At 39.9% G+C, this 19,768-nt stretch overlaps 1 protein-coding gene across 5 annotated transcripts in view; it reads right to left on the reverse strand.

The window, feature by feature from the left end:
• Window positions 1–19,768, reverse strand: part of SAMD8 (sterile alpha motif domain containing 8) — a 46,632-nt gene that overhangs the window by 7,705 nt on the left and 19,159 nt on the right. For 3 of the 5 annotated variants that reach the window (XM_060111649.1, XM_060111648.1, XM_060111651.1), the window contains exons 3-4: window positions 6,545–6,640; window positions 2,130–2,247 (exon numbers count right to left, since the gene is read on the reverse strand). In XM_060111649.1, coding sequence (XP_059967632.1) covers window positions 2,130–2,247; window positions 6,545–6,640 — 214 coding nt within the window. The remainder of the gene's footprint in view (window positions 1–2,129; window positions 2,248–6,544; window positions 6,641–19,768) is intronic. The other 2 variants (XM_060111650.1, XM_060111652.1) reach the window with 2 other exon arrangements.

Consider the following 19,768-nt stretch of genomic DNA (forward strand, 5'->3'; position numbering starts at 1 on the left):
TCATTAGCCACTGCAGTCGCTGACCTTCAACATACTCTGAAAAGACTTCAGGACACAGTCAGGAATGAGGCACTCTATGCTCTGGGAAAACTGACAGAAAAGGCCTTCAGGATAGTTAGATTTTTTCAGGAGAAAATTTTATGAACCCAATTTCTTGCATCTTCCCATAGTTAGAAAAGCACTAAAATCATTAACTAAGACATTTGTTCCTCATGACTAGCAGCAACCTTCTACCAAGATGTGTGGCTTGATTGCACGTACACCTTCCCCAAGATCACATATATGCTAACCTTCCCCCTTACATCTTCAGCGTACTTCCTCAGAGCTTACTGAGAAGCTGTCTCCTGGGCTATAGTCCTCAGTAAGTCTCGAAATAAACTCACAGCTCTCACATTGTGCATTTTTATTAAATTTCAAATATAAGACCATAAAAGTCTCAGATATCATCTTTCATTAATCAGAATGGCAATGACTCCAAAAATTGTGCTGGCATGGTGATGGGAAAACTGACATGCACATAGTGGTGATAGTAGTGAAAAACTAGTCTTTCCTAGTGAAAATGTGAGCAATATGTATCACAATTTTCAGTGTGTATGTTCTTTAATTTCCTAACTCCACTTCCAGGAATTTATCTTGAGACGATTAAATAAGTGAAAAACCATAAATGTACAAGGATGTTTATGACAGCATTGTTTATAAATAGTAAGATTTGAAAATAACTTAAATGTACATCATTTGGAGACTGGTAAATTGTACAATGGAATACTCTGCAGCTATTAAAAAGGATGAGGTATAGCTATATGTATCTCTTCAGAAGAAAGTAAACAACACACTATTAAATGAAATATAAGCTAAAGTACAATGTCTGCAATATACTCCTATCTTCTGTTTAAAAAGTATCTATCTATATAAACTTGTATGAATATGTAAGCATGGTTAAAAATAGTCCATGTGGTATATACACAACTATTAACAGTATTATTTATGGGGTGGGGTGAAAGAAGTGGGAATTTTGTGAGATTTTACTTTTTAATTTATATATTTCTATAAAATTTGAATTTTTACAATAAGTTTATATAACTTTGTAACTAGAAAGAAGTACTTTCCCTTTTTGGAAAAAAAAAAGAAGAAGAAACAAAAACAGCTTTTATCTTAAAAATAAAACATTTCCTTTACACTAAATCCTAAATGTCATTAACCCTTCCTCTTTTCTTACTGGTCAGTCTCCTTATACCTGGAGAAAGTTTGGTCACTCTGCAGCTCAGGACTATATTTTTAGTTCCTGATCTCCTTTGGCTGCTTAATCTTCCCTTGCAGGTATTTCAGCTATTTATATTGCAGTAGAAGAACAGACACTTAATTTTGTTTTACACTTTACAAACAACATTAAAATAACAAAGGTGTTAATACATCATTTGAATATTTGGGAACACATAACTAAAGCATGGAGGCTTAGAAAAGTAGGCTAATAAATTCTCTTGTCCAAATTTAATGGGTCACAACAGCCAATTTTATATATAAAGCACAGGTGATCTTCAGGGTTTTTAAACATTTTCTTATTTTTTACAGTAATTCATTACCCTGTTTTTTTTGTTCCCATCTGCATAATCTATCTTCTCTCAATTTAACCAGAAGAGAAGGTATGTCTACAGTATACCAAAACAAGCAACAAAGTATAAAACAAAAACAAAAAAGGTTAGCCATTATTTAAATATATCTCAGAAAGAGTAAAGTTTAGAGTAGTGGGTACTACATTTTAAACGGAATATGGTCCAACTGCAACATTTTTTAAAGAGGAGTGATGAGGACAGTGAAGGGGCCAGAGTCACGTCATATGAGGAACTAAAGATGTTGAGGATGGTGAGAAAGGGAAAATGATAATCGAAAGTTACTTTTTTTCTATAGCTCTACAGCATTGAACTAGTTAGTATCAATGGATAGAAGTAACAGGAAGGTAGATTCTGGCTTAAGATTTTTACCAAATTATTTCTAGAGGTTTATTACAGATATTGAAAATGCTGAAAAGCACATTTTAATGTTAAAAGCAAAGCCTTAGCCTTAGTTCGCATATGGTGCCATCAACACACCAGGAGTAAGAGGAAAGAATGATAAAGAAGACAGTAGGCTACCTTTCCAGTACACTGTAGGTGCTGTCCTGGCACGGAGAGGGAGGTCACAAACATGGTAAAGCAGCGAAGCAAGAATACAGTGCCCATCAGACTACAAAGCCTTCGGAGAAGTATTGACCTGCGAACAGTGACCAAAAAGGGAGAAAGATCAGAAGAAAACAAACCAAAATACCTCAGGCATCTAGTGTTTACTTAAAGGGAGGACAAGCAGGAAAACCATTAGATTCTTTGAAGAGGGCAGAAATCTTAGAGACCATCTAAAGCACTGTCCAATAGGATGATGGAAATGGACTATAACTGCACTGTCCAATAAGCTATATACATGTGGCTCCTGAGCATTTGAAACGTACAAGTGAGGAACTGAATTTTAATTTTATTTCATTTTCACTAAATTAAATTTAAATAGCCACATGTGGCTAGCACCTGCCATGCTGGACAGTGCAGACCTAAGAGCATCATTTCACTGTTAAGAAAATATGGCTAAGAGAAAGTAAGAGTTATGCAAGAGAGAAGTAAGATAGTACCTAGACTGACTCTAGCTTAGTGTTAGTTTTATTACTCATATATTGTCATAACTTATTTAATGAGAAGATTCTAGGGAATTTTTTTGCTCATTTAATGACATTGTAAATTGGTTGACAGTAATTATATAATAAACATTCTTTAATTTCTCTTAAATTTAAGCTATAAAATACTAAGGTTTTTTTTTAAACTAAGTTTTACATTAAGTATATCTCTAACAATTTTTTTAATGTCTTCAACCAAAACAGACTATATGATTCTTAAGTACAGAGACTTTACTTAAACATTTTTGAAATGCTCCTCCCACCCTCAAAAAAAAGTACTCAACATAAGGTTAGGTAAGTTTCAAACTTCAGTGTGTACACCTGGGATGGAGCTCAGGAATCTGCACTTTATTTTTTTATTTTTTTCACTTCAAATATACTTCTGTTTTATTTTCTTTCTCCTCTCCTCAAGGAACTCTAATTATCTATATGGTAAACCTTCTTCAGGCTATCCCCTCAGTGTCCCCAAATATTTCACCTATTTTCTATCTTTAAAAATTTTTTTTCTTCAAATTATCTTCTGATTCATTAATTCTCTCTTCTGCTGGATTCAACCTGATGTCATACTCATTACTGAATTCTCAATTTCAGGGATTTAAAAAAACGTGTTTACTTCTAGAGTTTCCATTTCATTCTCTGTTAAAATTATCTTGAACACAGTCAGCAGAGTAACTTTAAAATCTGTATCTGGTACCTCCATTTTCTGGATCCACAGTGGGTCTATTCCATTATTTATTGTTTCTCTTAAATTTTGATCATTTTCTCTTACATACTTATGTACCCCTTTATAAGTTATTTACTTGAGTGCCAGATATTGTATATAAAAAATTTTAGGATTAGGGCTTCCCTGGTGGCGCAGTGGTTGAGAGTCCGCCTGCCGATGCAGGGGGAGCGGGTTCATGCCCCGGTCTGGGAGGACCCCATGTGCCGCAGAGTGGCTGGGCCCGTGAGCCATGGCCGCTGAGCCTGCGCGTCCGGAGCCTGTGCTCCGCGACGGGAGAGGCCACAGCAGTGACAGGCCCCCGTACCGCAAAAAAAATAAAAAGAAAATTTTAGAATTAAATTTAGGCCTATATTATCTTCCCAAAGAGAGATTTGATATCTCTTTTGGCAAGTGGTTATGGGCTTTAACAATCTGGGGTCACCTTAATGCAATTTTTGAAACTGAAATTATTTCAAGCTAGGTTTCAGTCCCTGCAGGGTTTGCTTCATTTCTGGTTCACTACTACTTCTAGAGTGTAGCAGTGGTAATGTAAAAAAAGAAGAAAAGAAGGTAAGAAAGAGAAAAAGTAACACTGAATGGAGAGGGTACCAACTCAAAGCAGGAGGATTCTACCACTTCTCACCTTTCTTAATAGCCCTGCTCTCCAATATTTTGGGAAAACACAGGAGCCTAAATTGAATATACTGTCATCCAGAGAAGAATTAAATTCGTTTCTTCTGAGACCCAGTTAGCACTACTGACTTGAGAACACTCTAGCCCATTCCAAAATCCACAGCTTAATCTGGGAGTCTTGGTATCAGCCACTCAACTTTGTTACATACCTAAGGCTTAGTCTCCTTATCTTAGCTCTGGCATTACAACCAGTGGAATGCTTTTTCAGAGATGCTTACTCATTCCTCTGATTGTACACCACAGATTATTTTTTCTGTGTTTCCTTTTTCATGTGTTTGTGTGTTTGGGGATCTTGGAGATTTTCCTTTCTTCCTGCCAGTTCAGTGATGCAATCCTTTCTTAACACAGGATTTATGGTGAATCTTCTTACTATATGGTGGAAAGTCCAGAGCAAAAGTCTCTGCCTTCTTTTTTCCACGCCATCATTTTATGAGCTTTTTGAGGAAGACAACATGGAATCTGAATTTTAACAAGAGCCCAGGTGATTCTAGAAAGTGCTACAAAGACCACGCTTTGAGAAACACTTTCTTTGACTAATTAAACATCAAAACTTGCATTTAGGGCTTCCCTGGTGGCGCAGTGGTTGAGAGTCGGCCTGCTGATGCAGGGGACACGGGTTCATGCCTCGGTCTGGGAAGATCCCACATGCCGCGGAGCGGCTGGGCCCATGAGCCATGGCCGCTGAGCCTGTGCGTCCGGAGCCTGTGCTCCACAATGGGAGAGGCCACAACAGTGAGAGGCCTGCGTATCGCAAAAAAAACAAAACAAAACAAAACAAAAACTTGCATTTAGCTGGTCACTGCTACGCTTTGCTAAACCTACCAAGGTTTCCTATATAAGGTAAACTCTTTCTTGTTTTGAAGAGTAGATAAATTCAAATGTACAGGGTCTTGTGAGGCAAAGTTAAACCAGAAAGCAGCAGTGATACATGTATTTTTTTTGTTTGTTTTTTGTTTTTATTTTTTTATTTTTTTGTGGTACGCAGGCCTCTCAATGCTGTGGCCTCTCCCGTTGCGGAGCACAGGCTCCGGACGCGCAGGCTCAGCAGCCATGGCTCACGGGCCCAGCTGCTCCGTGGCATGAGGGATCTTCCCAGACTGGGGCACGAACCCGTGTCCCCTGAATCGGCAGGCGGACTCTCAACCACTGCACCACCAGGGAAGCCCCGATACATGTGTTTTTAAACCACCTCTGGTTTTAAGCATTCCAGTTATAAATATTGTTGCAAAGTGAGAGAGAATGAAGTGCAATATGGCCTAAAAGTGTGACAAGAATAGCAATCATCAACCCTTCTTTTCACCTTCAAAGCACTGAAATAACTGCTGCTTAGGACCTAAAGCTCATCACTGTAGTTTACCTCAAGCACTCCCTGGTGAGGAGAAAGAATAAAAAATTCACGAAAGTGTCCCTATTCCTCTTCAGTGTCCAAAGACAATGGATAGCAGACCCACAACTTTATCAGATCTATTTTTTCTTCACTATGCTTTTTTTTTAGTTGAAGAATGGCTGATTTACAATATTGTGTTAGTTTCAGGTGTACAGCAAAGTGATAGTTATATACATATTTATATATATACACACATATATATTTCAGATTATTTTCCAATATAGGTTATTATAAGATATTGAATATAGTTCCCTGTGCTATACAGTAAATCCTTGTTGTTTGTCTATTTTATATACAGTAGTATGTCTCTGTTAATCCCATACTCCTAATTTATCCCTCCCCCCTCCACTTCCCCTTTGGTAACCATAAGTTTGTTTTCTGTCTGTGAGTCTGCTTTTCTTTTGTAAATAAATTAATTTGTATTACTCTTTAGATTCCACACTATGCTTATGTTTTTACTTAAATAATTTCCCCTCATTAAAGTAGTAAAGTAGCCTCCTCTTATGCTTCTCTCCTTTTTTTTAATGCAAAAAACTTCTTCCCTTTCTATCTCTTGTGAAAGTACAAAAGAAGCACCTTCCCTATTCAGCAATTTTCTATACCATCTGAAGTAAACTACACTTGCTAGATGTGCACGGTGTGCAAAATGACCTCTTTTTTAATGCGCCTCCTCCAAGCAGAGAATAATTTCTTCCACCCAAACATCTGACCAAAGACTGTCCTTTGGAGGAGTTTCTAGCCTTCTATAGAAAGTGACATTTCCGATCTGTTTCCAAAGAAAGGCAAGGCTAGACTTAGATTGTCGTGGTTGGCCCATGGCTGAATACCGCCATCTCTAATCCTTCCCTGCAAAATACTTCAGAATATTACTAAATATGTAGGTACTACCTCAGGCTGACTCTTTTGTTGATCAAACCCAAACATTTTCCTATGTCAGTAATTATAATGTCACAATGACTAGAGAAGGAAAGTAACAAGGAAACAGCAAAGGAAGAAACAAGGTTTGATGACCTTTGCATAAGACAGTCAAAACACTTTCAGTCTTTTAATGGAATAAGAGAGGTACCTGTGCTTGTGAAGAAGAAGAACCAGGAGCCAAATATAGCACAGAATCATGCCACATACTTCTGTCATGGCAAAGGCCCATGGAATTCTAGGAACGCTGGAACAGAAAAAAATTTAAATTTTGGACAAGAAGTATATGTATGTAAATGGCGCCACCCTGTCAGTAAGATACTCTGCTAATAATGACCTTAAAATTGTTTTCTTTAACTTTTTTTAAAAATTAATTATTTATTTTTGGCTGTGTTGGGTCTTCGTTGCTGCATGCAGGCTTTCTCTAGTTGCGGCGAGTGGGGTCTACTCTGTTACGGTGCACGGGCTTCTCATTGCGGTGGCTTCTCTTATTGCGGAGCACCGGCTCTAGGCACGCAGGCTTCAGTTGTTGTGGCACGCGGGCTCAGTAGTTGTGGCTCATGGGCTCTAGAGCGCAGGCTCAGTAGTTGTGGAGCACAGGCTTAGCTGCTCCACGGCATGTGGGATCTTCCTGGACCAGGGATCGAACCCATGTCCCCTGCACTGCCAGGTAGATTCTTAACCACTGCACCACCAGAGAAGTCCCTGTTTTCTTTAACTTCTACCTCTTTTAGAAGATGATATCCGGAGAACCTGGGGAAAAAAACTGTTTCATAAAGTACCTCATTTACCAGGACCTCTTTGTTGTTTGTGATTCCCAGCCATGGTTCTCTGTAAAGAAATAACTTTTTTCTCCTTTCCCATAGCATGGCAGACCTGTATACAGGACTGCCCCAAAAAGACGGGGAAAAAGGCTCACTTCTTAAATGGTGTCCTCATTTCAGAATCCAGACAGTCAGGGCTTGAACTCAACTACTCTTTTTTTTAGTATATTTTGTTTTCAAGCAAGTAAATAGAGTTTTTGTTTTGTTTTACTCCTCTCCTTCTCTCTCTGCCCTCCTTTGTTTTATATTTGTTTTCTTCTATCTTTTCCATTGTTGTCTTTCCTCACCAAATCCACAGCTCCTGTGATTACCCACTAGTAAAAGACATGTCACATTCTCAATTAAAAAGAAAGAAAGACGGGGGCAGGGAGAAGAAGAAGATGAAGAAAAAGAAGAACAAAGAGGAAGAAAGAAGAAGGAAGAAGGAAGGAAAAGGAGAAAAGGAGGAGGAGGAAGAAAAAAAGGAGGAGTGGTGGAAGGGAGGAGATGGAAATGAATTAGTCCAAATAGGTCATCTCTGGGTGGTAAGATTATTGATAGTTTTATTTTTATTCTTTGTAAATTTACACTAAAAATTTTTACACAATGGCATGTTAATTTTATAACTAAGGAAATAAAGGTATTTTTTAAAAAGAAGACATGAGGGCTTCCCTGGTGGCGCAGTGGTTAAGAGTCCGCCTGCCGATGCAGGGGACATGGGTTCGTGCCCCAGTCCGGGAAGATCCCACATACCGCAGACCGGCTGGGCCCGTGAGCCATGGCCGCTGAGCCTGCGCGCCTAGAGCCTGTGCTCCGCAGCGGGAGAGGCCACAACAGTGAGAGGCCCGCGTACCACAAAAAAAAAAAAAAAAAAAAAGACATTAAGTCTGAAAGATATTAACAGTCTACTCCAAACCTTATTCAGAGTAACTGAAGAGAGTCAATTGTCTCCATTCAGGGACTCATCTTTTACCTATTACCTCAGAAAATAAAGACTCCTCTTGTGAATTTTTAATCTATTGCTGCCTTATTTATCTGGCATTATGGGGGAAAGGGTTATTTCACATAATAGAAATTTTCAGATAAAAGATCCCTTTAAATGACTTCTAAAAATTTAAACTTTTTTAATGAACATTAAAAAAACCTATATATGTATGTATGTGTACATGTGCATATGTATACATGTGTATATACATATGTATATATTTTGTTTTATTTTATTTATTTATTTATTTATTTTGCAGTACACGGGCCTCTCACTGCTGTGGCCTCTCACGTTGTGGAGCACAGGCTCCGGATGTGCAGGCTCAGCGGCCATGGCTCACGGGCCCAGCCGCTCCGCGGCATGTGCGATCCTTCCGGACCGGGGCACGAACCCGTGTCCCCTGCATCGGCAGGCGGACTCTCAACCACTGTGCCACCAGGGAAGCCCTGTATATATTTTAAATAGTTTTAGAGTGTTTATGGTAAAAGTAAGTTTTCTGCCCCACCCCCAGCCTAAACCTAATTCTTGCTCTCCAGAGATAGTCACTTTCATTCTTCTGGTTTATTTGACGTTATATCTTCTAGTCACACACACAAAAACACATACACACACATACACACACTCTCTCTTTCTCTCCCATGCTCTCAATATTATTTCATCATTTTGTTTAAAATAATTTTTGGGGCTTCCCTGGTGGCGCAGTGGTTGAGAGTCCGCCTGCCGATGCAGGGGACACGGGTTCGTGCCCCGATCCCGGAAGATCCCACATGCCGCGGAGCGGCTGGGCCCGCGAGCCATGGCCGCGGAGCCTGTGTGTCCGGAGCCTGTGCTCCGCAACGGGAGAGGCCACGGCAGTGAGAGGCCCGCGTACAGCAAAAAAAAATAAAAAATAAATAAAAAAAAATAAAATAATTTTTGGCTTTTACTTGATGGAAATGTTTAAGTATAGTTCATAGCTAAGACAATGGAACGCAAAGATTAAGTCCCTTTCTCGTACAACTCCTTACAATTCTCCAGAGCTAATAACTTAAAAAAAAAAAAAGTTTGTTCTGTTTCTTGTGTGCCTATCACCAATTCATCTTCAGACTATTCTATCAATTTCAATGTTTCCTTTGGAGAAATCTCTCCTAGAGCTCCTTCTTTAGAAAGGCTGCATTATCTAGTCCCTCCGGCATGGCTATTTCTTGGAATAAAACTTAACCCTCATCTTGGGAATTTCTCTTTTCTATATTGGATCCTCTGTTTCCTGAATCCCATGTCCTCCTCTTTCTTAGTTTACTCCTTAGTTTTTTTTGTTTTTGTTTTTTGTTTTTTTTTGTGTGGTACATGGGCCTCTCACTGCTGTGGCCTCTCCCGTTGCGGAGCACAGGCTCCGGATGCACAGGTTCAGCGGCCATGGCTCATGGGCCCAGCCACTCCGTGGCATGTGGGATCCTCCCGGGCTGGAGCACGAATCCGTGTCCCCTGCATTGGCAGGCGGACTCTCAACCACTTGCGCCACCAGGGAAGCCCACTCCTTAGTTTTGATGTAGTGTATCCTTGAATTATTTTCTCAGAGTAGGGATGGAGGATAAACTTGTTTTTTTTTTTGTCAGATTTACTGAGGTTTAATTTACAAACAGAAAAATTCACCATTTTTAGCTATACAGTTCAAAGAGTTTTGACAAACACATTCAATCATGTAATCACCACCGCAATAAAGACAACATTTTCATCACTCCAAAAAGTTCCCTTGTGTCCCTTTGTAGTCAATTCCCTTTCTCACTTCCAGCTGTGGGGCTACCACTGATCTGATTTCTGATTCCTATAGGTTTGCCTTTTCTAGAATGGCATATAAATGCAATCACACAGTATTTGTCCAAATACCTTTTGTATCTGGCTATTTTCACTCAGCATAATATGTTTCCGATTCATCCATGTTATTGCATGTACAATTAATTCTTTATCTATTCTTTGTCTACAATTTCTGTATCCATTCACAGGTTGATGGGTATTCTGGGCTATTTCCAGGTTTGGGTGATTATGAATAAAGACCACATACAGGTCTTTGCATGGACGTATGTTTTCATTTTTCTTGGGTAAATACCTAGGAATGAAACTGTTGAGTCCTATGTTAAGTTTATGTTTAACTTCTTAAGAAACTATCAAACTGTTTTCAAAGCAGTTGTACCATTTTGCAATTCTACCAGCAAAGTATGAGAGCATCAGTTGCTCTGAATCCTCGTCAGGCCTTGTCATTAGCAATTTTTTTCATTTTAGCAATTCTAGTAGCTGTGGGGTTGGAGAGTAAATTTTTTTGAGACTTGCAAATTTTAAAATACCCTTGGGTCTAGTCTTATGTCTTTTTGGTAGTTTGCCTAGGCAGAACATTTTAGGTTAGACATTATTTTGTCTCAGAATGTTAGAGGCATTTGTTCCATTGTCATCTCACTTCCACGGTTGCTAAGAAGTATGATGCTATTTGGATTTCTAATCTTTGTGTGTTACTTGTTTTGTCTCTTAAGAAGCTTTGAGGATCTTCTGTCTATACCTAGTGTTCTGAAATTTTTCATTTCTTGTACTGGGTGCTCTTTCAATCTAGGAAGTCACATTCTTTGATTCTGAGAAATTTCCTTTTATTATAGCTTAGATAATATCTTCCTCTTCATTTTCTCTATGTTCTTCCTAAAACCCCTATTTTTCCCACTGCTGGGCCAATGGGATTGATCTTACTTTTTCTCCTCTACTTCTAATCTCTGCTCTACATGCTGGGCAATTTCATCAAATCCATGTTCCAATTATCCTGCTGGATTTTTTAAAAATTTATTTTTGGCCGAGTTGGGTCTTTGTTTCTGTGCGAGGGCTTTCTCTAGTTGTGGCGAGCGGGGGCCACTCCTCATCGCGCTGCGCGGGCCTCTCACTATCGCGGCCTCTCTTGTTGTGGAGCACAGGCTCCAGACATGCAGGCTCAGTAGTTGTGGCTCACGGACCCAGTTGCTCCGCGGCATGTGGGATCCTCCCAGACCAGGGCTTGAACCCGTGTCCCCTGCATTGGCAGGCAGATTCTCAACCAAGGAGCCACCAGGGAAGCCCATCCTGCTGCATTTTAAATTTCTACTTTCATTTTTTATTTTTCAAAAGCTTTTTTCCTCTGAATTTTCCGTTTTCATAGTCTGCTGTTACTGCCTCATAGAATGCAGTATCTCTTACCTGTGAGTATATGAATGGTTATTTTTTTTTTTTTTTTTTTTTCTTTTTGCGGTATGTGGGCCTCTCACTGTTGTGGCCTCTCCCGTTGCGGAGCACAGGCTCCGGATGCGCAGGCCCAGCGGCCATGGCTCACGGGCCCAGCCGCTCCGCGGCATATGGGATCCTCCCAGACCGGGGCACGAACCCGTATCCCCTGCATCGGCAGGCGGACTCTTAACCACTTGCGCCACCAGGGAGGCCCGGTTATTTTTTTTGAAGTTCTGCTCCCTATTTTGTGTTTCCCAGTTTGTTTTTTTTTCTATTTGCACTGATCTGTTTTCCTCAAATGTCTGGTGATTCTTGACTGACAGTTCATATTTGACAGGGAAGTACTAAAAAAAATAATAATAATGTGATGCTCTGTATGCATGGACTGAGGTTGTGAAGTATGGGTTTCACTGTGATAGAACAGAGGTCTAGTTGGTGAGATATGGATATCTCTCCTACCACAGTACCTATAGTCCTTTTCTCTTGTGCAGGTTTTCCAAGGAGAGGAATCTGTTCTCCTGCTTGGAAGACTGGGGCTGGGAAGTTAAGTCTGGTTACTTAAGGAAGGGAGCTGGAAGTCTCTGTGATCTAGATTTACAGTTAATCAATTTAATTACATTAAATCAGTTAATTTACAGTTAATCACAGAAAATACAATGAAAACAGGCACCTTTGTTCTCATCTGGGCATGGTGTCCCCGAGTCCAGAGTCCCTCACATTCAACTACTCTGGAGAACAAACCACCTGTCTTCTGTTGCAGTAGAACAGGTCTTAAATTGATTTTCAACCAGTTCTCCCATATTTAGCTCCTATCTATACCCAGTCTTGAGAGATGTTTGATGCCTCCTGTTTTGAGAGTTTTTCTGGAGTACTGCAGTACAAATAAACTCACCTCTTGGGCACCGCTAGTCCCCACTCCCAACCTCACAACAGACACTTAGCTTTCTACTTTCCAAATTTTCATTATTATCACTGCTTCTGCCTTCATGGGATTACTGGGGGCCCCCACCCCCACTTCTTCTTGTTTCTTTTTTAGTGAAGTGTTGTAAGGAAATTGTCAAATGTGTTTTCAATATCTCATATTTATTCTGATGCAATGCTTTCTAAAATGCATTATACATGTTATGCTTTTTTTTTCTGGATAGAATTTAATTTTCTTTCATAATTCAGAGTCATCACTGTGAACACTGATTATTACACTGGACATGGTAATGATCTCAGAGACTACTGAGAAATGAAAGGCAGTGAAGCCCCAGATTAATGTGGCTTTTCCATTATTTATGTGTGCTTTTTATAGTGCTTCTGTTTTCTCTATTATGGCTATTAGCTATCCCTCCTCACATATAAGTGGGCCTGCCTCTAGAAGCATCTCTATCTCCTAATTTTTTGTTTATGATGTGCTGAAGCTCTTGGAACTGTGTCAAGTAAGCTTCAGAAGCAGACTCTGAAACAAAGATCACTGTGAAAGTTATTAGGAATGTTCCCAAGGGAAAATATAGGGTAGTGGGAAAATGAGATCAGGAAGGCAAGGAAGCAAGGCAAGAGTGAGACGTCAAGCAAAGCCCTGTGGTAAACTCAGGCAAGGGTAACTTTGGCTCAATCCTGCAAGGAATCTGGGAGACAGTGTAGGTCCAACCTAAAAGTTGTCCTGATTAGGGCAAAGAGAAATGAAATATTTATACCCCACCTCATCAGTTATTGGTTAAGGGCTGCTGCTGAAGGGATGTAAATTTCCAAGTATGTTTGGCTCTCTTTTTAAGCAGGCAAAGTGTATTCCAGCAGCCCAAGAGCAGTTCTCCAACAAAGACATACAATTGCTGGATGTTGGGAGTATAAGTGTGCAAGAAAATGGAAAAGAGATCTGAGGGGATACAGGAGGAATGCTGACAGCACCTGCTACCATTCTCCTGTGAATAAAGTTTAGATACTTAAGAGCATGGGGCTTTGTAGCTGGTGGAACTGTAGACTGTTAGGCAAAATTAGGTTTCAAACCCCCATTGCAAATTGAAAACATATGTCTATACAAAACTTTGCATGAATGTTCATAGCAGCATTATTAATAGTAGCCAAAAAGTGGATACAACTCAAACCTTCATCAACTAATGAATGGATAAGCTAAATGTAGTATATCCAAACAATGAAATAATATTCTGTAATAAAAAGGAATGAAGTACTAATACATACTACTTATATGGATGAATCTTAAAAACATTATGCTAAATGAAAGAAGCCAGACACAAAATAAGGCCTCATGTTGTAATGGCCATTGATATGAAATGTCCAGAATAGACAAATCCATAGAAATAGAAAGAGAAAGTAGATTGTGGTTGCCAGGGTCTGGAGGGAGGAGGGAAATGGGGTGTGACTGATAATGGATGAGTCTATTTGGGGTGTTGAAAACGTTCTGGAATTAGTGGTGATGGTTGCACAACTTTGTAAATATACTAAAAACCACTGAATTGTACACTTTAAAATAAAATCCTCATGATCAATCATTTCCCTCTTCTTTCCCATTATGCCTTTCATAGTCATCTATAGAACCTCAGCATCCATTCTCTGATTTCTTGAGATTTTAGTTTTTGGTTCACTGTCACTCTCCAAAACTTCTCCTGTTGTGGTATATATCCTTCTCACTCCTCTTTTTACTTCTCCTCCTATGACCTTGTCTCTTACTCTACTTCAGCGACCCACCATCCACGGTTATAAACTGGATCTTGTCATTATCAAGGTTATTCTTCATAATCTCAATGTCAAGAATTCTATACTAACCAACACCTCTTGTCTTTCCATCTTATCTAGTACTCCAACTTCAATAATTCTGAGACCCCAAATCCATAGATCTTATAACACTTTCACAGTCCTTCTCCTACCTCATATCCTCCTGTCCCTCCTTATCTACCTATGCCCATGGTTAGTCATTATAATCACTCCCTTTCCTCTTTTTCCTTCATTGCATTGCCTAGCAAAACTTAAAGCCCGGGCTTCCCTGGTGGCGCAGTGAGCCACCAGGGAAGCCCTCATTATGCTTTTTGATGTTCCAATTGTCCTAATTTGATCAATGGGAGCCCCTTAAAACCAGCTCATATGTTCTTCTGATAGGTTTCTACTTCCTTGCTTTATGGCACAAAATCTATTTCAGGCTAATTTTATGCTTACCATTCCCCAGACTTAAAATTAGCCACTTCTCTAAGGAGCCCTGGTCTGTTCCTTTAGTACAGATTGGTATTTAGAAACCATGATCTGGATGCTCATGGTGCTTCACAGCTACTGAGTTTTTCCTACAAACCATTTCACATCAGTTCATAGAAATCTTCCTCATTCTTTTCTATGATTAAATAGTACTCTATTGTGTAGGTGTACCACAGTATATTCAACCAGTTTTCCATGGATAAGCATTTAGATTATTTCCAATATTTATAATTATTACAATTAATGTCACAATGAATAACTCTGTCCATATGCTGTTTCATATTTGTGGAGATATACCTTTAGGTAAATTCCAGTCTCACATTCTCTCTTGAACTCATTATAATCAGGCTTTTGCCCTTATTAACTCTTGTCAAAGTCAACGGTCAATTATCCTCATCTTACAATTATCCTCATCTTACTTGACCCCTCAGCAGCATTTGACACAGCTAATTATAATTTATTCCTGTCTTCTTAAAATACTTTTTTTTTTTAACTTGGCTTCCATAATACTCTCTCACTCTCTCTGCCCTGACCTCCTCAGTCTTCTTCTTTACTAGTTTTGCCTTACTTTTCTGACCTCTAAACATTATACCTGTTCTTGGGCTCAATCTTCAATCTTCTTTTCCCTTCTAAACTCACTTCCTAGTAGATATTATCTAATATCATGGCTTTACCTACACTTGTAACTCCCAAATTTCAGCCTAGATCTCTCTGAACACTAACTCATCTTTCCATCTCTTACTTGACTTCTGATTTGGTGTAAAAGATACTTCAAACTTGACATGTCTAAAACCAAACCCTTACTTTTCTCTTCAAGTCAGGTCTTTCCACAGTCTTCCCACCTCTATAAAGGACAACTCTATCCTTCCAGATGATCAAGTCAAAAATCTTGGAATAGGGCTTCCCTGGTGGCGCAGTGGTTGAGAATCTGCCTGCTAATGCAGGGGACACGGGTTCGAGCCCTGGTCTGGGAAGATCCCACATGCCGCGGAGCAACTAGGCCCGAGAGCCACAACTACTGAGCCTGCGCGTCTGGAGCCTGTGCTCCGCAACGAGAGGCTGCGATAGTGAGAGGCCTGTGCACCGCGATGAAGAGTGGCCCCGGCTTGCCACAACTAGAGAAAGCCCTCGCACAGAAACAAACACCCAACACAGCCCAGGATAAATAAATAAATTAATTAATTAATTTTAAAAAGATCTTGGAACAATCCTTGAATTCCTTCTCTTACACCTTACATGCAAATCCATAAGCAAATCTTGTTGCCTGTATGTACATACATACCCACACACATCTATATATACATACATATATGTATATCTACACACACACCCATATATATGTATGTACCACTACTCTTCTCATCCAATCCACCCCATCTTTGTCTAGACGACTTCAATAATTTAACCTCTGCTTTCCCATCCCCACCACCAAGCTATTCTATTAACAATTAGAGTGACCTTTTACAATGGAAGTTAGATTGCTCTACTCTTCTCCTAAATGCTTTCCAATGGCTTCCCTTTTCACTTAGAATGAAAGCTAAAGTCCTTAAAATTGTCTACAGGGCTTCCCTGGTGGCGCAGTGGTTGAGAGTCCGCCTGCCGATGCAGGGGATACGGGTTCGTGCCCCGGTCTGGGAAGATCCCACATGCCGCGGAGAGGCTGGGCCCGTGAGCCATGGCCGCTGGGCCTGTGCGTCCGGAGCCTGTGCTCCGCAATGGGGGAGGCCACAACAGTGAGAGGCCCGCGTACAGCAAAAAAAAAAAAAAAAAAAAAAAATTGTCTACAAGTACCTACAAAATCTGGACTCCTGTCTCCTCTCAGATCTCATCTCCAACTGTTCTCTCCATCTCTCACTTGCTGTTCCTTAAACATGCTAAGCCTACTACCAATTCAGGATTCCTGCACCTTGCTGTTTCCTCTGCCTAGAGTACTGTTTCATCAGATATCCACATGCTGTCTTCCTTACTTCCTTAGGGTCTTCTGTTGGAAAAACTGTGCACGATAGAACAGGGTAGGAGATATAGGGATCTAACAGCTTCTTAAACAGCTTTCTTATTTTAGCACCACCCTTTACCCACAGTATCCAGAGCTTTGAGAAATCTGCAAGATAGTTTGGGTTGGTTCTCAGTTTTCCCAACTGCTGCTTTAGAATTAGGTGACTTTAGCTCTGCTAATTGCCACTCACCCATCTGCTTTTCTTTTCTTTTTTAATATTCATTTATTTATTTGGCTGCGCCGGGTCTTAGTTGCAGCATGCGGGATCTTTTATTTGTAGCATATGGGATCTAGTTCCCTGACCAGGGATCGAACCCAGGCCCCCTGCATTGCAGTGGGGAGTCTTAACCACTGGACCACCAGGGAAGACCCTCACCCATCTGCTTTCAAACTCCCAAAAATGTGTATGGCTGTTTTCTCCTCTCTTATCTACCCTTTCCTTGTAAGTTTACAACTTAAGACCAACAAACAAACACAACTTCTTTACTATACTTTTAGTCAGGGCTTGAGAGAGAATAAAATGTTATATATATGTCATTCTGCCATCTTAAAATGGACATTTTAATTCATTTCATTTTTAAAAAACCCATATACTATAAGGCACTTTCAGAAGGGCACAACGTTTTGCTTTGTTTTTTTAAACATCTTTATTGGAGTATAATTGCTTTACAATGGTGTGTTAGTTTCTGCTTTATAACAAAGTGAATCAGTTATACATATACATATGTTCCCATATCTCTTCCCTCTTGCGTCTCCCTCCCTCCCACCCTCCCTATCCCACCCCCCCATCCCACCCCTCTAGGTGGTCACAAACCACCTAGCTGATCTCCCTGTGCTATGCGGCTACTTCCCACTAGCTATCTATTTTACGTTTGGTAGTGTATATATATCCATGCCACTCTCTCACTTTGTCACAGCTTACCTTTCCCCCTCTCCATATCCTCAAGTCCATGCTCTAGGAGGTCTGTGTCTTTATTCCCGTCTTACCCCTAGGTTCTTCATGACTTTTTTTTTTCTTAGATTCCATGTATGTGTTAGCATACAGTATTTGTTTTTCTCTTTCTGACTTACTTCACTCTGTATGACAGACTCTAGGTCCATCCACCTCACTACAAATGACTCAATTTCATTTCTTTTTATGGCTGAGTAATATTCCATTGTATATATGTGCCACATCTTCTTTATCCACTCATCTGCTGATGGACACTTAGGTTGCTTCCATGTCCTGGCTATTGTAAATAGAGCTGCAATGAACATCTTGGTACATGACTCTTTTTGAATTATGGTTTTCTCAGGGTATATGCCCAGTAGTGGGAGTGCTGGGTTGTATGGTAGTTCTATTTGTAGTTTTTTAAGGAACCTCCATGCTGTTCTCCATAGTAGCTGTATCAATTTACATTCCCACCAACAGTGCAAGAGGGTTCCCTTTTCTCCACACCCTCTCCAGCATTCATCGTTTCTAGATTTTTTGATGATGGCCATTCTGACGGGTGAGATGATATCTCATTGTAGTTTTGATTTGCATTTCTCTAATGATTAGTGATGTTGAGCATTCTTTCATGTGTTTGTTGGCAATCTGTATATCTTCTTTGGAGAAATGTCTATTTAGGTCTTCTGCCCATTTTTGGATTGGGTTGTTTTTTTGTTATTGAGCAGCATGAGCTGCTTGTAAATCTTGGAGATTAATCCTTTGTCAGTTGCTACATTTCAAAATATTTTCTCCCATTCTGAGGGTTCTCTTTTGGGCTTGTTTATGGTTTCCCTTGCTGTGCAAAAGCTTTTAAGTTTCATTAGGTCCCATTTGTTTATTTTTGTTTTTATTTCCATTTCTCTAGGAGGTGGGTCAAAAGGATCTTGCTGTGATTTATGTCATAAAGCATTCTGCCTATGTTTTCCTCTAAGAGTTTGATAGTGTCTCGCCTTACATTTAGGTCTTTAAACCATTTTGAGCTTATTTTTGTGTATGGTGTTAGGGAGTGTTCTAATTTCATACTTTTACATGTAGCTGTCCAGTTTTCCCAGCACCACTTATTGAAGAGGCTGTCTTTTCTCCACTGTATATTCTTGCCTCCTTTATCAAAGATAAGGTGCCCATATGTGCGTGCATTTGTCTCTGGGCTTTCTATCCTGTTCCATTGATCTATATTTCTGTTTTTGTGCCAGTATCATACTGTCTTGATTACTGTAGCTTTGTAGTATAGTCTGAAGTCAGGGAGCCTGATTCCTCCAGCTCCATTTTTCGTTCTCAAGATTGCTTTGGCTATTCGGGGTCTTTTGTGTTTCCATACAAATTGTGAAATTTTTTTGTTCTAGTTCTGTGAAAAATGCCAGTGGTAGTTTGATAGGGGTTGCACTGAATCTGTAGATTGCTTTGGGTAGTAGAGTCATTTTCACAATGTTGATTCTTCCAATCTAAGAACATGGTATATCTCTCCATCTATTTGTATCGTCTTTAATTTCTTACATCAGTGTCTTATAATTTTCTGCATACAGGTCTTTAGTCTCCTTAGGTAGGTTTATTCCTAGATATTTTATTCTTTCTGTTGCAATGGTAAATGGGAGTGTTTTCTTAATTTCACTTTCAGATTTTTCATCACTAGTGTATAAAAATGCCAGAGATTTCTGTGCACTAATTTTGTATCCTGCTACTTTACCAAATTCATTGATTAGCTCTAGTAGTTTTCTGGTAGCATCTTTAGGATTCTCTATGTAGAGTATCATGTCATCTGCAAACAGTGACAGCTTTACTTCTTCTTTTCCAATTTGGATTCCTTTTCTTCTCTGATTGCTGTGGCTAGAACTTCCAAAACTATGTTGAATAAGAGTGGTGAGAGTGGGCAACCTTGTCTTTTTTTTTTTTTTTTTTTTTTTTGTGGTACACGGGCCTCTCACTGTTGTGGCCTCTCCCGTTGCGGAGCACAGGCTCCAGATGCACAGGCTCAGCGGCCGTGGCTCACGGGCCCAGTTGCTCCGTGGCATGTGGGATCTTCCTGGACCGGGGCACAAACCCATGTCCCCTGCATCAGCAGGCGGACTCTCAACCACTGCGCCACCAGGGAAGCCTCAACCTTGTCTTGTTCCTGATCTTAGTGGGAATGGTTTCAGTTTTTCACCATTGAGGACGATGTTGGCTGTGGATTTGTCATATATGGCCTTTATTATGTTGAGGAAAGTTCCCTCTATGCC

This window comes from Mesoplodon densirostris, chromosome 1 (genome assembly GCF_025265405.1).
Source record: "Mesoplodon densirostris isolate mMesDen1 chromosome 1, mMesDen1 primary haplotype, whole genome shotgun sequence".
Classification (NCBI taxonomy): domain Eukaryota; kingdom Metazoa; phylum Chordata; class Mammalia; order Artiodactyla; family Ziphiidae; genus Mesoplodon; species Mesoplodon densirostris.